At 43.0% G+C, this 13,812-nt stretch overlaps 1 protein-coding gene across 1 annotated transcript in view; it reads left to right on the forward strand.

The window, feature by feature from the left end:
* The window catches only part of syne2b (spectrin repeat containing, nuclear envelope 2b), a 258,903-nt gene that overhangs the window by 212,981 nt on the left and 32,110 nt on the right, over positions 1-13,812 (forward strand). The window contains exons 112-113 of the mRNA XM_061744277.1: positions 1,132-1,290; positions 7,108-7,274. Of these exons, the coding sequence (XP_061600261.1) occupies positions 1,132-1,290; positions 7,108-7,274 (326 nt within the window). The remainder of the gene's footprint in view (positions 1-1,131; positions 1,291-7,107; positions 7,275-13,812) is intronic.

Raw genomic sequence — 13,812 nt, forward strand, 5'->3', positions numbered from 1 at the left:
TAAGTTCCTGTGTATAAACTACCGTGCAGCAGTCATGTCTTCATCTCAGGATTAGGGCGGGGAGCTTCAGCTCGGTGTCTGACTGGAGCAGATTAATGTCAAACGTGTTCAGCCATGACCGTATCATGACGTCCTGCACCCCCCCCCCCCCCCCCAGTCTGGGCCCTGGTCCAGGTTCCCCCCCCCCCCCCCCCCCCCCCCTTATGATCCAGGTCCTGGTCCAGGTTTCTTTCCTCCTAAAGGGGAGTTTTTCTTCCCACTGTTTGGCTTTTCTCCCACTAGGGGAGTTTTTACCTGCCATTGTTTATGTAATAATTGCTCGGGGGTTTATGTTCATGTTCTGTGTCTCCAGAAAGATCCTAGAGACAATTTCTGTTGTAATAGACCAGGGATCGGCAACCCGCGGCTCTAGAGCCACATGCGCCGCCCTGGTGGCTTCTGGAGCCTTTTCAAAAATATTTAACCTTTTTTTTTCCCCTTTTTCTCCTCTTCTTTTTCTTTTTTCTTCTTTTTTTCCTTTTTCCTTTTTTTCCTTCTTTTTTTCTTTTTTTTTAATCTCGACATTTCAACTTTTTTCTCGAAATTTTGACTTTTTTCTCGACGTTTCGACTTTTTTCTCAACATTTCGACTTTTTTTTCTACTTTTTTCTTGAGATTGTATTTCAACATTAATCTCGACATTTCGACTTTTTTTTCAAAATTTGGAATTTTCTTCACAAAATTTTGACTTTTTTCTCTACATTTCGACTTTTTTCCCGTACTTCAACATAATCTTGATATTTCAACTTTTTCTCGACATTTTGACTTTTTTGTGCATAATGAAAAAAATAATCTTCCCCCAGTTCTAACTAATATAGAAACATGCAGCATGTGTTGTCTTCATTCTAAGGCTTATACAAGACTTCTCATTTTTTGCGGCTCCAGACAAATTCGTTTTTTGTGTTTTTGGTCCAATATGGCTCTTTCAACGTTTTGGGTTGCCGACCACTGTAATAGACGCTATATAAATAAAATGTAAATTGAAACCAATCCAGGGGCGTGGAGGCCTCCGGCCCGGCGGGATCTCCAGGCATGAAGAGAGCAGCTTGCCTCTGAAAGCGACGCCGCTCATCTCAATCCTCTTTGTGGCAGGTGTCCCTGCGTAAACAGGAGATCGCCGACCGCCTGAACGCCTGGATAATCTTCAACGAGAAGAATAAGGAGCTGTGTGAGTGGCTCACCCAGATGGAGAACCAGGTGGTGCACAGCGCCGACCTGAACATCGAAGAGATGGTGGAGAAGCTGAAGAAGGTGAGAGGACAGTCCGGACCAACGCTCACCACACGTCCATTCACAGTCCAGTTCCGTTGTTTTTGTAGATTAAAAAAAGGATCAAACGTTTAGAGGAGGTCTTTTGACCTTTCTAAACAATGAGGAGAATAAATACATTCATAATTAAAGCTGCAAGCAGCGATGAACGGGCCCTCGCACTCACGGCTACCGCCCCCATAAGCATATCAGACATGACACCACCCACGACTTCCTATGTCAAACCATTCAAAAGATATAGCAGAAAAAAGGGACAACCAATCAGAAGAAGGGGCGGGGCTAATTCAGGCCAATGAAGGTCAAGGACTCCATACAGAATCTGATGACACCACCCACGACTCTCTATGTCAAACCATTCAAAAGTTATGGCAGAAAATAGGAACTATCACATATCGACCAATCAGAAGAAGGGGCGGGGCTAATTCAGGCCAATGAAGGTCAAGGACTCAATACCGAGTCTGATGACACCACCCACGACTCTCTATGTCAAACCATTCAAATGTTATGGCAGAGAAAAGTTTTCTAGGGGGCGCTGTTGAGCCATTTTGCCACGCCCATTAATGCAAACCATGAAATATCAAATTTATCACCAGGCCTGGCTTGCATGCAAAATTTGGTGACTTTTGGGGAACTATCAAATATGGACCAATCAGATGAAGGGGGAGCGCACTTTTTGGCGTCTAGCGTCGCCACGGTAACGCTTTTGAAAGAGAAAAGTAATGCGCGTCGGCGCAGGATGGAGACGCACATTTTGATAATGTAATAAATTAATTAAAATAGCTTATATCACGGTCTGTGTGAATACTCGATTCTGATTGGCTGGCAGGTGTCCATTAAAATTGTTAATGTACACCTAGAAAACAAGTTTGGTCAAATTGCCTGTTATCTTTAATATCATTGTGCTGGATCAACTGCCAGGTGGTAACCACGGCAACAGAGATTTGTTACTGTACCATAGCCGAGCGGAGCTGAGCGGACTACAATATCTCCCGTTGCTAAGTCGTATCTCAGGTCCGTCCTAGTTACTGGAGAATCAACACTGTGGCCATTGCATAAGGACCTTATGGGACGGTAGCAGTGGCGCCACCAGGGGGGCGCCAGGGGTGGCCATGGCCCCCCCTACAGATTTGCTGGCCACCCCACTTGGCTCAATAAAAAAAAAGAAAAAAAAAAAACTTGCCGGTCACATTCTATGGTCAGTTATGCGTTTCATCCCAAATAATTTGGGCCAAATGCAGAGCCAGCCAGACCCAGGAAGCCGCTCTTGATCTGCCATCACTCACATTAGTGCTATTTGTGCCAATCCCAATGTTCACCGTACTTTCTACCACTAGCCCTAAAAACTTTTTACTACTTTAACTTGCTACGTCACTGCGTGGTTTACGTTCGGGTACGTAAGCGACTGCGTAGTTACGTTTGCACATACGTCACACCATATCAGGAAGCTGAGAGCTAAAAGCTGTTTTAATTTCAGCTGTAGCGCTGTTAATATGCCACTTTATTAAGTTTTAATATTTTTTCAGGCTTAAAACTAACCTACGCCGTAGGCTCTGCGTTGCTGTAACACGGAACCATAAATCAGCCTTTATTCTGGCGAGATCTGAAGTTACAACGTAACAACGAGCAAGCGAGTGATTATGTACATTCACTGAGTGTAGTGAAGTATGGTAGAGAGTATTATGAAAGTAAAATATATATTTCTCGCTAGAAATGTAATCAAAACGCATTTTTATGCAGAAACTAACTCAAAATATTGATTTTATTCACTAAAAATGAGAAATGTCCGCCATGTTTTTTTGTTTGATTCAGTCTGCAAATGATGACGAAAAGCATTCTGGGAAATTTTTCTGACCCTCGGTCAGCGAGTCAGCATCTGAAAACCCTCGCTCTTTAGGGCTAGATTGATACTCCCTACCCAACGTTATGCCCACTAGCCCTACATGCAAAGAGGAATTGGGACACCACTACCCTCACGGGAACGCACAAAATTTAGGGGTAGGACTGAAAAGTAGGACTAGGGGGGGATTGGGACTGGGCCTTAGTCTATGCACATTAGACCATTAGTAACATTAAATGAAACAATAAACCTAAGTATATCAGTAGGCGTTACTTTAAGTATTTCTGAGCCTGTATACTACAACAGTATAATAAAATCCTGTAATGATAGCTTTTAGTTTTGGTGTCCACCCCAAGAATGCGGCGCCCCTGGACGGTAGTGATTGTTCCAGGTATTAGTCAGACCCTCAGGTGTTACCAAGGAAACTGAGTTATGGCTTGTTAAAAAACTTTGTAACTTGGTTCCAACGGCTGCAGACGAGAGATTAAATAGTCCGCTAAGCCGCTCAGCTGTGGCTTGTTATAAAACAAAAGATTTCAACTGAAAACACATTAAAGCATGAATAACTGATTTAATATTTATGTTTTTTGGTAAGTGACCGTGGTATAAGCGGGATAATGCCCTTCGAGGTGACATTAACATAAATATATGGGCTTCGCATCGGACGGTTCACGCCCCGCGTTGTCCATATATTTATGTTAATGTACACCCCGTCCGGCATTATCCCTTACTTATGTCATATAATTGCAAAGTTAGCTGTTAGCAGAGCTCTATTCTGCTCCTTGGTTGGATGTTTCCTGTTGTGGACAGTCCTGCTCCAGGTTCCCAAGGTCAAGGTATGGAAGGTATCTACACAGAGATAGTCACTCATGATGTACAGCAGCTTCCATCACCAGAACTGGGCCGTCCCAGAACCACGGCTGGGTCGCCAAGCAGAGGAACAGAAAACGTTTAATACAGAAGACAAGATGTGGGCTGAATCATCAGCCGTTAACCTTCCCTGCTCGCAGGCGCGTCAATTGGGTATGGCAAGGTATGGCAGCTGCCACACCTTGGCTTCAGGGGAAAATGTAAATATCTTGAAATGTGGTGTCCCTGACGACAGTGGTCGCTAGGTCAATCTCTATTTTAGCATGCTTTGCAGTGTTACTAACTTACAAAAATGAAAAGGATTCAGGCAAACCCGCAATTTTTTTTCAAAAAAAGGAGGCAAGTGATGGGTCAAATGTTGTTCCAGCAGTGGAGGGAGAAGGAGCAGGTAGGGAAAGCGGGAGTCAGGGTATTAACGAGTAGGGATGGGAATTGATAAGATTTTTTCGATTCCGATTCCATTTTCGATTCTGCTTAACGATTCGATTCTATATCGATTCTCTTATCGATTCTCATTTGGAAAAAAGGAGAAGAAACAATTTTAGTATCAACTTTGTTTTAATAAAACAAAGTTGATACTAAAATTGTTTCTTTGTTTCAATTTCTTTGTTTCTCTGATCTTTTTTGTTCAAAGATATAAAACTTTTATATCTTTGAACAAAAAAATATAAGTGAGGTGTTAAGATGCCCCCAGCCTTGGGCTCCTCGATGGTGCCTAAAGTATGAATTATGGTTCCGCGTTAAATCGATGCAGAGCCTACAGCGCAGGGTACGCGATGATGTGCACCGTACGGTGCGTGTAGCCGCGAACCCTACGCCGTAGGCTGTGCGTTGGTGTAACGCGGAACCATAAATCAGCTTTACCACACGCCGGCTGACTCCGTGTTCCCAGCGCATCAGCCGGCCGAGTCCTAACAGTTTCCCCCCTTTGTTGAAATGTCCACATTGCAAGAATTGTCGCCCTGTTGTCATCCTTTTTGGTAAAATGTAACCAAACTTTCGAGCGTTTATGCCGCTTTGTCCCCGTGTTTTCCTGCTGGGCGCGAATGCGCACATTGCGCAACGTGTTTGGTGACGTCATTCGCGCCCACTGGAATCGATAAGGGAATCGTTTGCGAAAAAGGCAAACGATTCCAAGGAATTGAAACACTGGGAACCGGTTCTCAACAAGACCCGGTTCTCGATTCCCATCCCTATTAACGAGGCTGTTAGCCGCTCCTTGTCCACGTTATATTGTTGCACTGACATAGTGAATGAAGTGAACAGAATGAGTTAAATTGCGTTTGTCAGATACGCTTTTTCTGCTCTCTAACTCTGCCACTTGCTGTCCATGGTGCCGAAAATGGATGCGTATTGTGTAAAGGTGCAGGGACTGAATTGATCAACATGTTGTTAAAGTGTAGTGTTCGTAGTTAGCAGGATGTGAGTGAGACTGGAATTTGAAAAAGTTCCCATTTTCTTGACCACTCAGATAAGCTACATAGCAGACCTCTGTGATGAGTATTTGCTGGGCATGTTGGTTGATACTGTAGTTCAGTTCTGTGACTCGTAACCTTGCCATACCTTAGCTTTGACTGAATTGACGCCACCGCCCGCTCGTACCGAGTACGTCAGCATGCTGTGAAGTGTCAGCTGTGTAGAGGGGGAGCTGGGAACTCCTCCCCGACCTAAACACGACAGATGCTGCTGGTCCAGCGAGGCCACACGGCTCTCTTTTGTGTCCAACTCAGCGTCATTCACATCTGTCATGGTGTGAGGGGCAAGTGCTGGGTAATAAACGCCATTTTTGTGACTGATTGTTAACCATCGCCCCAGCAGTCACCCTGGAACACAGGGCCTTCTCAAAGACCCCTAGCCCAGACTCAAAGCGGGAACCAGATGCAGATATTAGATAACAAAAGGCTTTTATTGAATTCACCGGAGACCTCGGACCGAGTGACAAACAAATGGCTATAAACAAAAACTAGACACTATACTCTGACTATAGATAGAACAATAAACACTCCAAGAGGAGGGAAAAATAACTAATAAAAAGAAACAAACACAAAACGCTCCGTATAGAGGAAAAATAAAATAATAATAATAATAATAATAATAAATTGTATTTATAGAGCGCATTTTCACCTGAAGAACAAGTCTCAAAGCGCTTACAATAAAAATAAAAATAATTTGGCTACAAACACAAATCACTCTTAAAGAGAAAAAAACCAAGAACTATGAATTTAAGCTAGGATATAAGTTACCAAACAAAAAATAAATCACTCTTTGACGAGGAAATAACAAAGGGCTATGAGTCTAAGCTATGGTAGAAAAATTACAACAAAAAACAAACAAAAAAATCACTCGTCACGAGGAACAAACAGCTCACTATGACGATTCCTATGGCTAGAACGTACTCAATAGTATGCACTATCCATGCTCATTCTGGAGAAATGTATTAGTGTGGATTGATGGACACTAGCTGAGCAGAAACTTCCCACAATGCAATGCAGCAGTGTTTGGTTGCTAAGTACTGCGCAGATACGTATACAGGACTATCTCAGAAAATTAGAATATTGTGATTTTCTGTAATGCAATTACAAAAACAAAAATGTCATACATTCTGGATTCATTCCAAATCAACTGAAATATTGCAAGCCTTTTATTATTTTAATATTGCTGATCATGGCTTACAGCTTAAGACTCAAATATCCTATCTCAAAAAATTAGAATATTCTGGGAATCTTAATCTTAAACTGTAAACCATAATCAGCAATCTATTAATGCAAACCATGAAATATCAAATTTTTCTTGCGTGCAAAATTTGGTGACTTTTGGGCCTAATTTCATCGGAAAATTTAGAAAGAAAGAAAGAAAGAAAGAAAGAAAGAAAGAAAGAAAGAAAGAAAGAAAGAAAGAAAGAAAGAAAGAAAGAAAGAAAGAAAGAAAGAAAGAAAGAAAGAGAAAAATTCCTACAGATACAATAGGGCCTTCGCACTGTAAGTGTTCGGGCCCTAATAAACGGAGACTTGATACATTTAAGACAATTCCTACAGAAAAAGACTGCGCGTGACCATGCGTCGTATCCATCCCTTCTGTGGTCTCTTTTTCAGGATTGTATGGAGGAGATCAACCTGTTCAGTGAAAATAAAACGCACCTGAAGCAGCTTGGAGAACAACTCATCACAGCCAGCAACAAAACCAAGGAGACTGAGATCAACGACAAGCTCCGAGACGTCAACGCCCGCTGGCAGCACCTGTTTGACCACATAGAGGCCAGGTAGGGCCAACCTTTACCTGTTTGACCACATAGAGGCCAGGTAGGGCCAACCTTTACCTGTTTGACCACATAGAGACCAGGTAGGGCCAACCTTTACCTGTTTGACCACATAGAGACCAGGTAGGGTCAACCTTTACCTGTTTGACCACATAGAGACCAGGTAGGGCAAACCTTTACCTGTTTGACCACATAGAGACCAGGTAGGGTCAACCTTTACCTGTTTGACCACATAGAGACCAGGTAGGGCAAACCTTTACCTGTTTGACCACATAGAGACCAGGTAGGGTCAACCTTTACCTGTTTGACCACATAGAGACCAGGTAGGGTCAACCTTTACCTGTTTGACCACATAGAGACCAGGTAGGGCCAACCTTTACCTGTTTGACCACATAGAGACCAGGTAGGGCCAACCTTTACCTGTTTGACCACATAGAGACCAGGTAGGGTCAACCTTTACCTGTTTGACCACATAGAGACCAGGTAGGGCCAACCTTTACCTGTTTGACCACATAGAGACCAGGTAGGGCCAACCTTTACCAACGTTGGGGTGGGGGGCCTGCTGTGGTGGGGGGCCTGCTGGGGAGGCCCGGGGACCACACCGGGGCCTTAATAATATCATATAGAACTCAACAATATCATTAGTTATAATTCAGTGTACAGCTTCACCTACAAGATAAGACCTAGATCAGAGGATAGACATTTAAGTTTCAATGAACAACTGTTTTTATTAGCGTATCTAGCGTATCTATCTCACCTCACTATAGAAGGAATGCGCATGACGTCACAGATGCGACTTCACAGCGGGTTTCGCCCACTGAGTGTCAGAAAGACTGAGTGTCAGAAAGACTGAGTGTCAGAAAGACTGAGTGTCAGAAAGACTGAGTGTCAGAAAGACTGAGTGACAGAAAGACTGAGTGTCAGAAAGACTGAGTGTCAGAAAGACTGATTGTCAGAAAGACTGAGTGGCAGCATAAACTTCCAGTTTGAGCAACTAGAAAACATCTAAAATGGGAAAGAGCTGTTGTGGGATCGACTGTACTCATAAATTTAGCAAGAAATCGGAGTTATCGTTTTACAGACTGCTGAAAAATAGGAGAGACAAATGGATCGCTGCAATCGCAGACACAACTGGATTCCAGGCACCGAAACGTGGATTTGTGATTCCCATTTTGTATCAGGTAATGTTGGATTTTTGGGTAGCTAACGTTAAACGGTCAAATCATAAAGTTCGGTGTCCTCATCACTTTAATTTCTACAACAAATCCTGCCTTGAAGTCGAACCAAGCGTCAAGACTTTTGTATGCCTTCAAGCTTTGCTTCGTGTATTTCCCCGGCGTAGAAATTAAGTACATATAAATATCAGGAAACTGGATTTGTGGCCAAATATTAATGTCCATGGACCACTGGTTCTTGGTAACTGTACCAAATATTAATGTCCATGGACCACTGGTTCTTGGTAACTGTACCAAATATTAATGTCCATGGACCACTGGTTCTTGGTAACTGTACCAAATATTAATGTCCATGGACCACTGGTTCTTGGTAACTGTACCAAATATTAATGTCCATGGACCACTGGTTCTTGGGGTAACTGTACGGGTCACTGTCAAGTCCAACTGACTAAGGCTGACTAAGGGGGCGTGTCCAGTGGGGAAGTGACATCAATGCAGACCCTCTATTGGTGATGATGTTCCACTTCTGAGAGATTCTTCTTCTTTATTTTCCTGTTTGTTGTTCACATGACTGTTGATAAACCTGGTGGCATCTTCATAGATAGCGAGACTTCAAACCAAAGAAGATGAAGGTCTCGACTTTGCAGAACATGGACGGAAACATTTTTAGTTTTGGACAAATTATTGTCGTTTTCTTCTGTTGCGACGAAGGCAGCAGATTCATCCGACGTTACAAATCCTAGACTATAAAATAATGGACGAAGCGTTAGGTCAGGGACACGCCCACCACATGTCAATCAAAGGTAGCTACCGAAATATCTGCAGAGATGTATCGCTTATTTACTCTCCCGCCCCCCCCTGGGGCATGTTGTTAGTTAGGTGACAAAAACCCACTAATTAAGAGCAAACTTCACAAGCAGTGAGGTTTTGTCTAGTTCAGCGGTCGGCAACCCAAAATGTTGAAAGAGCCATATTGGACCAAAAACACAAACAACAAATATGTCTGGAGCCGCAAAAAATGAAAAGTCTTGTGTCAAAAGGTGAAAAAAAGGTAAAAAAAAGTCAAACATTTTTGAAAATGCTCCAGGAGCCACTAGGGTGGCGCTAAAGAGCCCAGGCGGCTCTAGAGCCGCGGGGGTGCCGACCCCCGGTCTAGTTTGAATGTTTCGTGCTTTAGGCAGCATCACCAGAGGAGTCATTTACATGAGAAGATGGAACTCTGTTGAAAAGTTCAGCCTTCTGGCTCCCTACATCAGTGCTTATTGCTTCAGAAAAGTTATGGTTGCAGGTTAATGGATTTCACTTCAAAGGGTCACTCAGACTGACACAACCCAAACCCCTGACCTGCATTAACCTGCTTGGAAAAGTTTGATCACAATATTTGATTCTGGCAGGCAGCTCCACGGCGGGACAGGGACAACGGGTGAATACAAAGACCCAGCCGAGCAGTCTGTAGACAGTAGGGGTGTAACGATACACTAATCTCACCATACGGTACGATACACCATATTGAGGTCACGATAACGATACGGTACAATATTATAGCAGTATTTTTTAACAACTTTAAATGAGGAACATATGACTGGAAAAAATTGTCTTTTATTTGAAAGACCATTTTCCACAAACTGAACTAAAAGTAAATGTCAGGTTTGCATTACCTGTATGCATCCTCAGTTTCATGCAAGTGAAAATATTTAGCCACAAACTGAATAGTTTCTCTCATGTATGACTTGACTTTTTTATTTTCCAGAAATTTAACAACTAAAATGAAATAAATAAATAAAAGTAGATAAATAAACTATGAAAAGTCCCAAACTCAAACTACAACATGATTGTTATTGATCTTGTGCCAGAGCTCAGAGCTTCACCTGCTCCAGCCTGAGGCCGTAAGGTGAACCTGTTATCGTTTCATCCTCCCACCATCGGGGACGACACAATCTTTACATCATAAAAAACATTGATTCATGTTCACCTTATAAGTTAAAGTTCTGAACTCAAAACCCCCCAAGAGTCCCGTGATCGGGACCAAAACGGTACTAGTTTCTTCTGAGCGTAGTCAGATTTTGGTCCGCGGGTCGAGGTCGTCACGTGATCCCGCTGCACCAATAGGATGTTACTAGTAAACACAATATATTCATATTAATAACCCAATATCGCGCTACAGTTTGTCACCTCCACGACACGTATCGTGACGTTTTTGTATCGTGAAATTTCGTGGCACGATATATTGTTACACCCCTAGCAGACAGGGATCTGCAGACCAGGGTCCGGATTCACCAATATGTTCTTAAGAACGATCTTAAGAAATGTCTTAACATCTAAAATTAAGAAGTTCATAAGAAAGTTCTTAAGTGCAATTCCTCAATATTTTCTTAAGAACCGTCTTAAGAACTGTAATTTCTTATGAATTTCTTATTTTCCCAATTAAGAACAAACAACATGAGATGCAGGAACTTTTCAAGGCAGGAGCTTGAGGTTATGGTGGATGAGATTAATGTGTTGAAAAAAATTACTATTGGGGAAAATTAATAATAATTACCTACCACGCTAACTAACATGCTAACAAACAGTTAACAGGCTCTTTGTGTAATTAATTACAAAGTATATCCTCAAACTATGACCTACTAGTCTAAACTTGTCTAAAATGTGTTGAAAAAGGTGATATTAGAGGCTTATTATTACAATTATTATTACCCTTTCACAGAAGAAATTTTAAGACAGGTCAAGGTTGTCTTAAAGTTAAAAAAAAAAGTCAAAAACAAATTCGAGAACTTTTATTTCAAGAATACCATTTATTCTTAAGTTTTTTCTTAAGAAGAAACTTAAGAAGAAAGTTGAGAAAATACTTTCTCTAATTTTTTTTCTTAAGAATGTTTTGTGAATCCGGCCCCAGGATCGGCCCTCTTTCCCAGTAAAACCAGGACTTGAGCAGAAACAGATGGTGACACCTAATAGTGGATTGGCTTTTCCCTCCCCTCCCCTCCCCTGGCCTGGGCCGACCCCCCCCGAGCCCCCCTCCCCGACCATCACAACAAGGCTAAGCTGGCTAATGATCCTCAGCTGAGGCACGAGCTCTGTAGCTCCGTCGGAACCTGTTACAAGCTGTTTTTTTTATCTTTAAATCTATTTTAAACCCCTGGAAAAGGACCTGACACCTGAACATCTGTGCTGGGGTCATAGATGTGAAAACTCTTGAGGGTGCAAGACACCTCACATCAAAATGTAACATTCTTAATATATCCAACATTAAACATGATGATCCCATGTAAACCAGACTGAGGGATTGGAGGGAGAGGCTGCGAGGCAGCGGGGGGGTGGAAACCCGCTAAGCTGATAAATGCACGGAGCGTCTGCCCACTCTGAGCTCAAGCTGCTAGGCAGTATTGTGGTATTTCTGCCGTTGTCACGTAGAAACAGTTTTGACATCAGTGACCTACCAGCAGCCATGTAATGATGTCACTGCATCCCTTTACGTGTCTGATGCATCTCTGGGAGACGGGGAGAGTGTGGAGTCTGGGTTCAAGCAACTTTGTAGACACTAATGACTGTGTTTACATGCAGTCAATAACCCTTTTAAAAACTGAATATTGGCAATAACCCAAATTTGCACGGCCATGTAAACACCAATAACCCCTTTGAATAACCCGAATTTGCTCATATTCGGGTTTTTAAAAACCCGAATATAACCTCTGATGAGGCATTGTGACACCGTGCCTGAAGTGAAACTCCAGCTTCCTACCCCCTGCAGGGGGACCTTTAAACTGGCCTCAACACAGACTTGAACCATATGATGAAGTTCCTGACTGACTGATATAATAATAATGATAATAATGACTTGGATTTATATAGCACCCTTCTAGGCACCCAGAGCGCTTTACAGAAATCATTATTCATCCGTCCACATTCTCTCTGGTGGTGGTAGCTACGTTTGTAGCCACAGCTGCCCTGGGGCAGACTGACGGAAGCGTGGCTGCCATATCGCGCCTAACGGCCCCTCCGACGACCACCAACATTCATACACATTCAAACACATTCACACGGGGCAAGGTGGGTAAGGTGTCTTGCCCAAGGACACTACGACAGCAAACTGGGACAGAGCGGGATTCGAACCGCCGACCTTCGGATCATTGGACGACCCGCTCTACCACCTGAGCTACTGCCGCCCCAAATGTGATATGTTAATACCAACTCATTTGGCCACAGACTTGAATAACGAGAACACCCTATGGGGTAGTTTCCAACTGAATGATGTTCATGCCGAATGCCTGAGGACGGCATTTGGCCGCAGATCACTGTAATCTAACTGTAAATACCCTTTAATTGCTTTTTGTCTTTCACCTTTGGCTTGTTGATTCTTGCCTTTTGTGCTTTGAACTTACTGTACAAAAAGTCATGATTCCAACCACTCTGGGTCAGCACACCAGAGTGGTTACTCCTTTTAAAACCCGAATATTTGGTCATGTAAACTCCAAACAGAATATCCCCATCAAACGGAACATGAATTTGTTTTCTGCTCATGCTCTGTTCACAAGGAATCCTGGTCTTTTGAGTCCAGGAAGTTCTTATAAACACGGAGAAACAAGACCAGGAGGAGACTAATCACTTCATAAATGTAATGAAGGATATGAACATTTCTGCATTTGTAGACGGTAGAAAGTACCGGGATAGAAGATTTACAAGAAGGTGAGAGAAAAGTTGCGCGAAGCAGCATTTGTTTTGAATTTGGATACAGGAAGAAGAAGCAGAAATGACGGGAATTGCGTCCTGATGTTCTCCGTACGTCGCTGGTTTGATCCAGATATCCCAAATGATTAATTACCATGTAAACGGAATATTCTGAATGTTTCAGTAACCGGAATATTAGCAATAATCCAAATTTTGACTGCATGTAAACATGGCCAATGGCTCTTTTCCACTAGTACCTACTCAGCCGGACTTGCCTCGGTTTGGTTCTTTCCCACTAGGGGTCTAACGTGCAGAGTAGATACTTTTCTGTATCTATTCTGCCGAGGTTCTAAGCTGCTGAGTCGGCTGTATCTGACATCATCACACTACAGGCCACCGATTGGTCGGGGGGTTGGAGTCAGACGTCTGAGTCAGGAGGAGGAAATCAGAGAAAGAGAGACTCGCGGCTTCTTCATTTTATTCAACAGGCAACGGCAGCAAAAGTCTGTTTCATGATCCAACTCTGAGGTGCAGATGTTCATAAACCTGGAGGCTGAGGAGAGAATTAAAAAGAGATGTAGGCGGGCGATAAGGAACGACCAGATCCACCAAATTCTCGTGCCTGGCCCTGCTCCTCTTCCTAGGGTTCCCCCCCCCAGAGCGATTGGGTTTGCCGTTTCCGTGGCCGGTCTTGACCAGAG

The sequence above is a fragment of the Cololabis saira genome, chromosome 16, assembly GCF_033807715.1.
Source record: "Cololabis saira isolate AMF1-May2022 chromosome 16, fColSai1.1, whole genome shotgun sequence".
NCBI classification, from domain to species: Eukaryota; Metazoa; Chordata; class Actinopteri; order Beloniformes; family Belonidae; genus Cololabis; species Cololabis saira.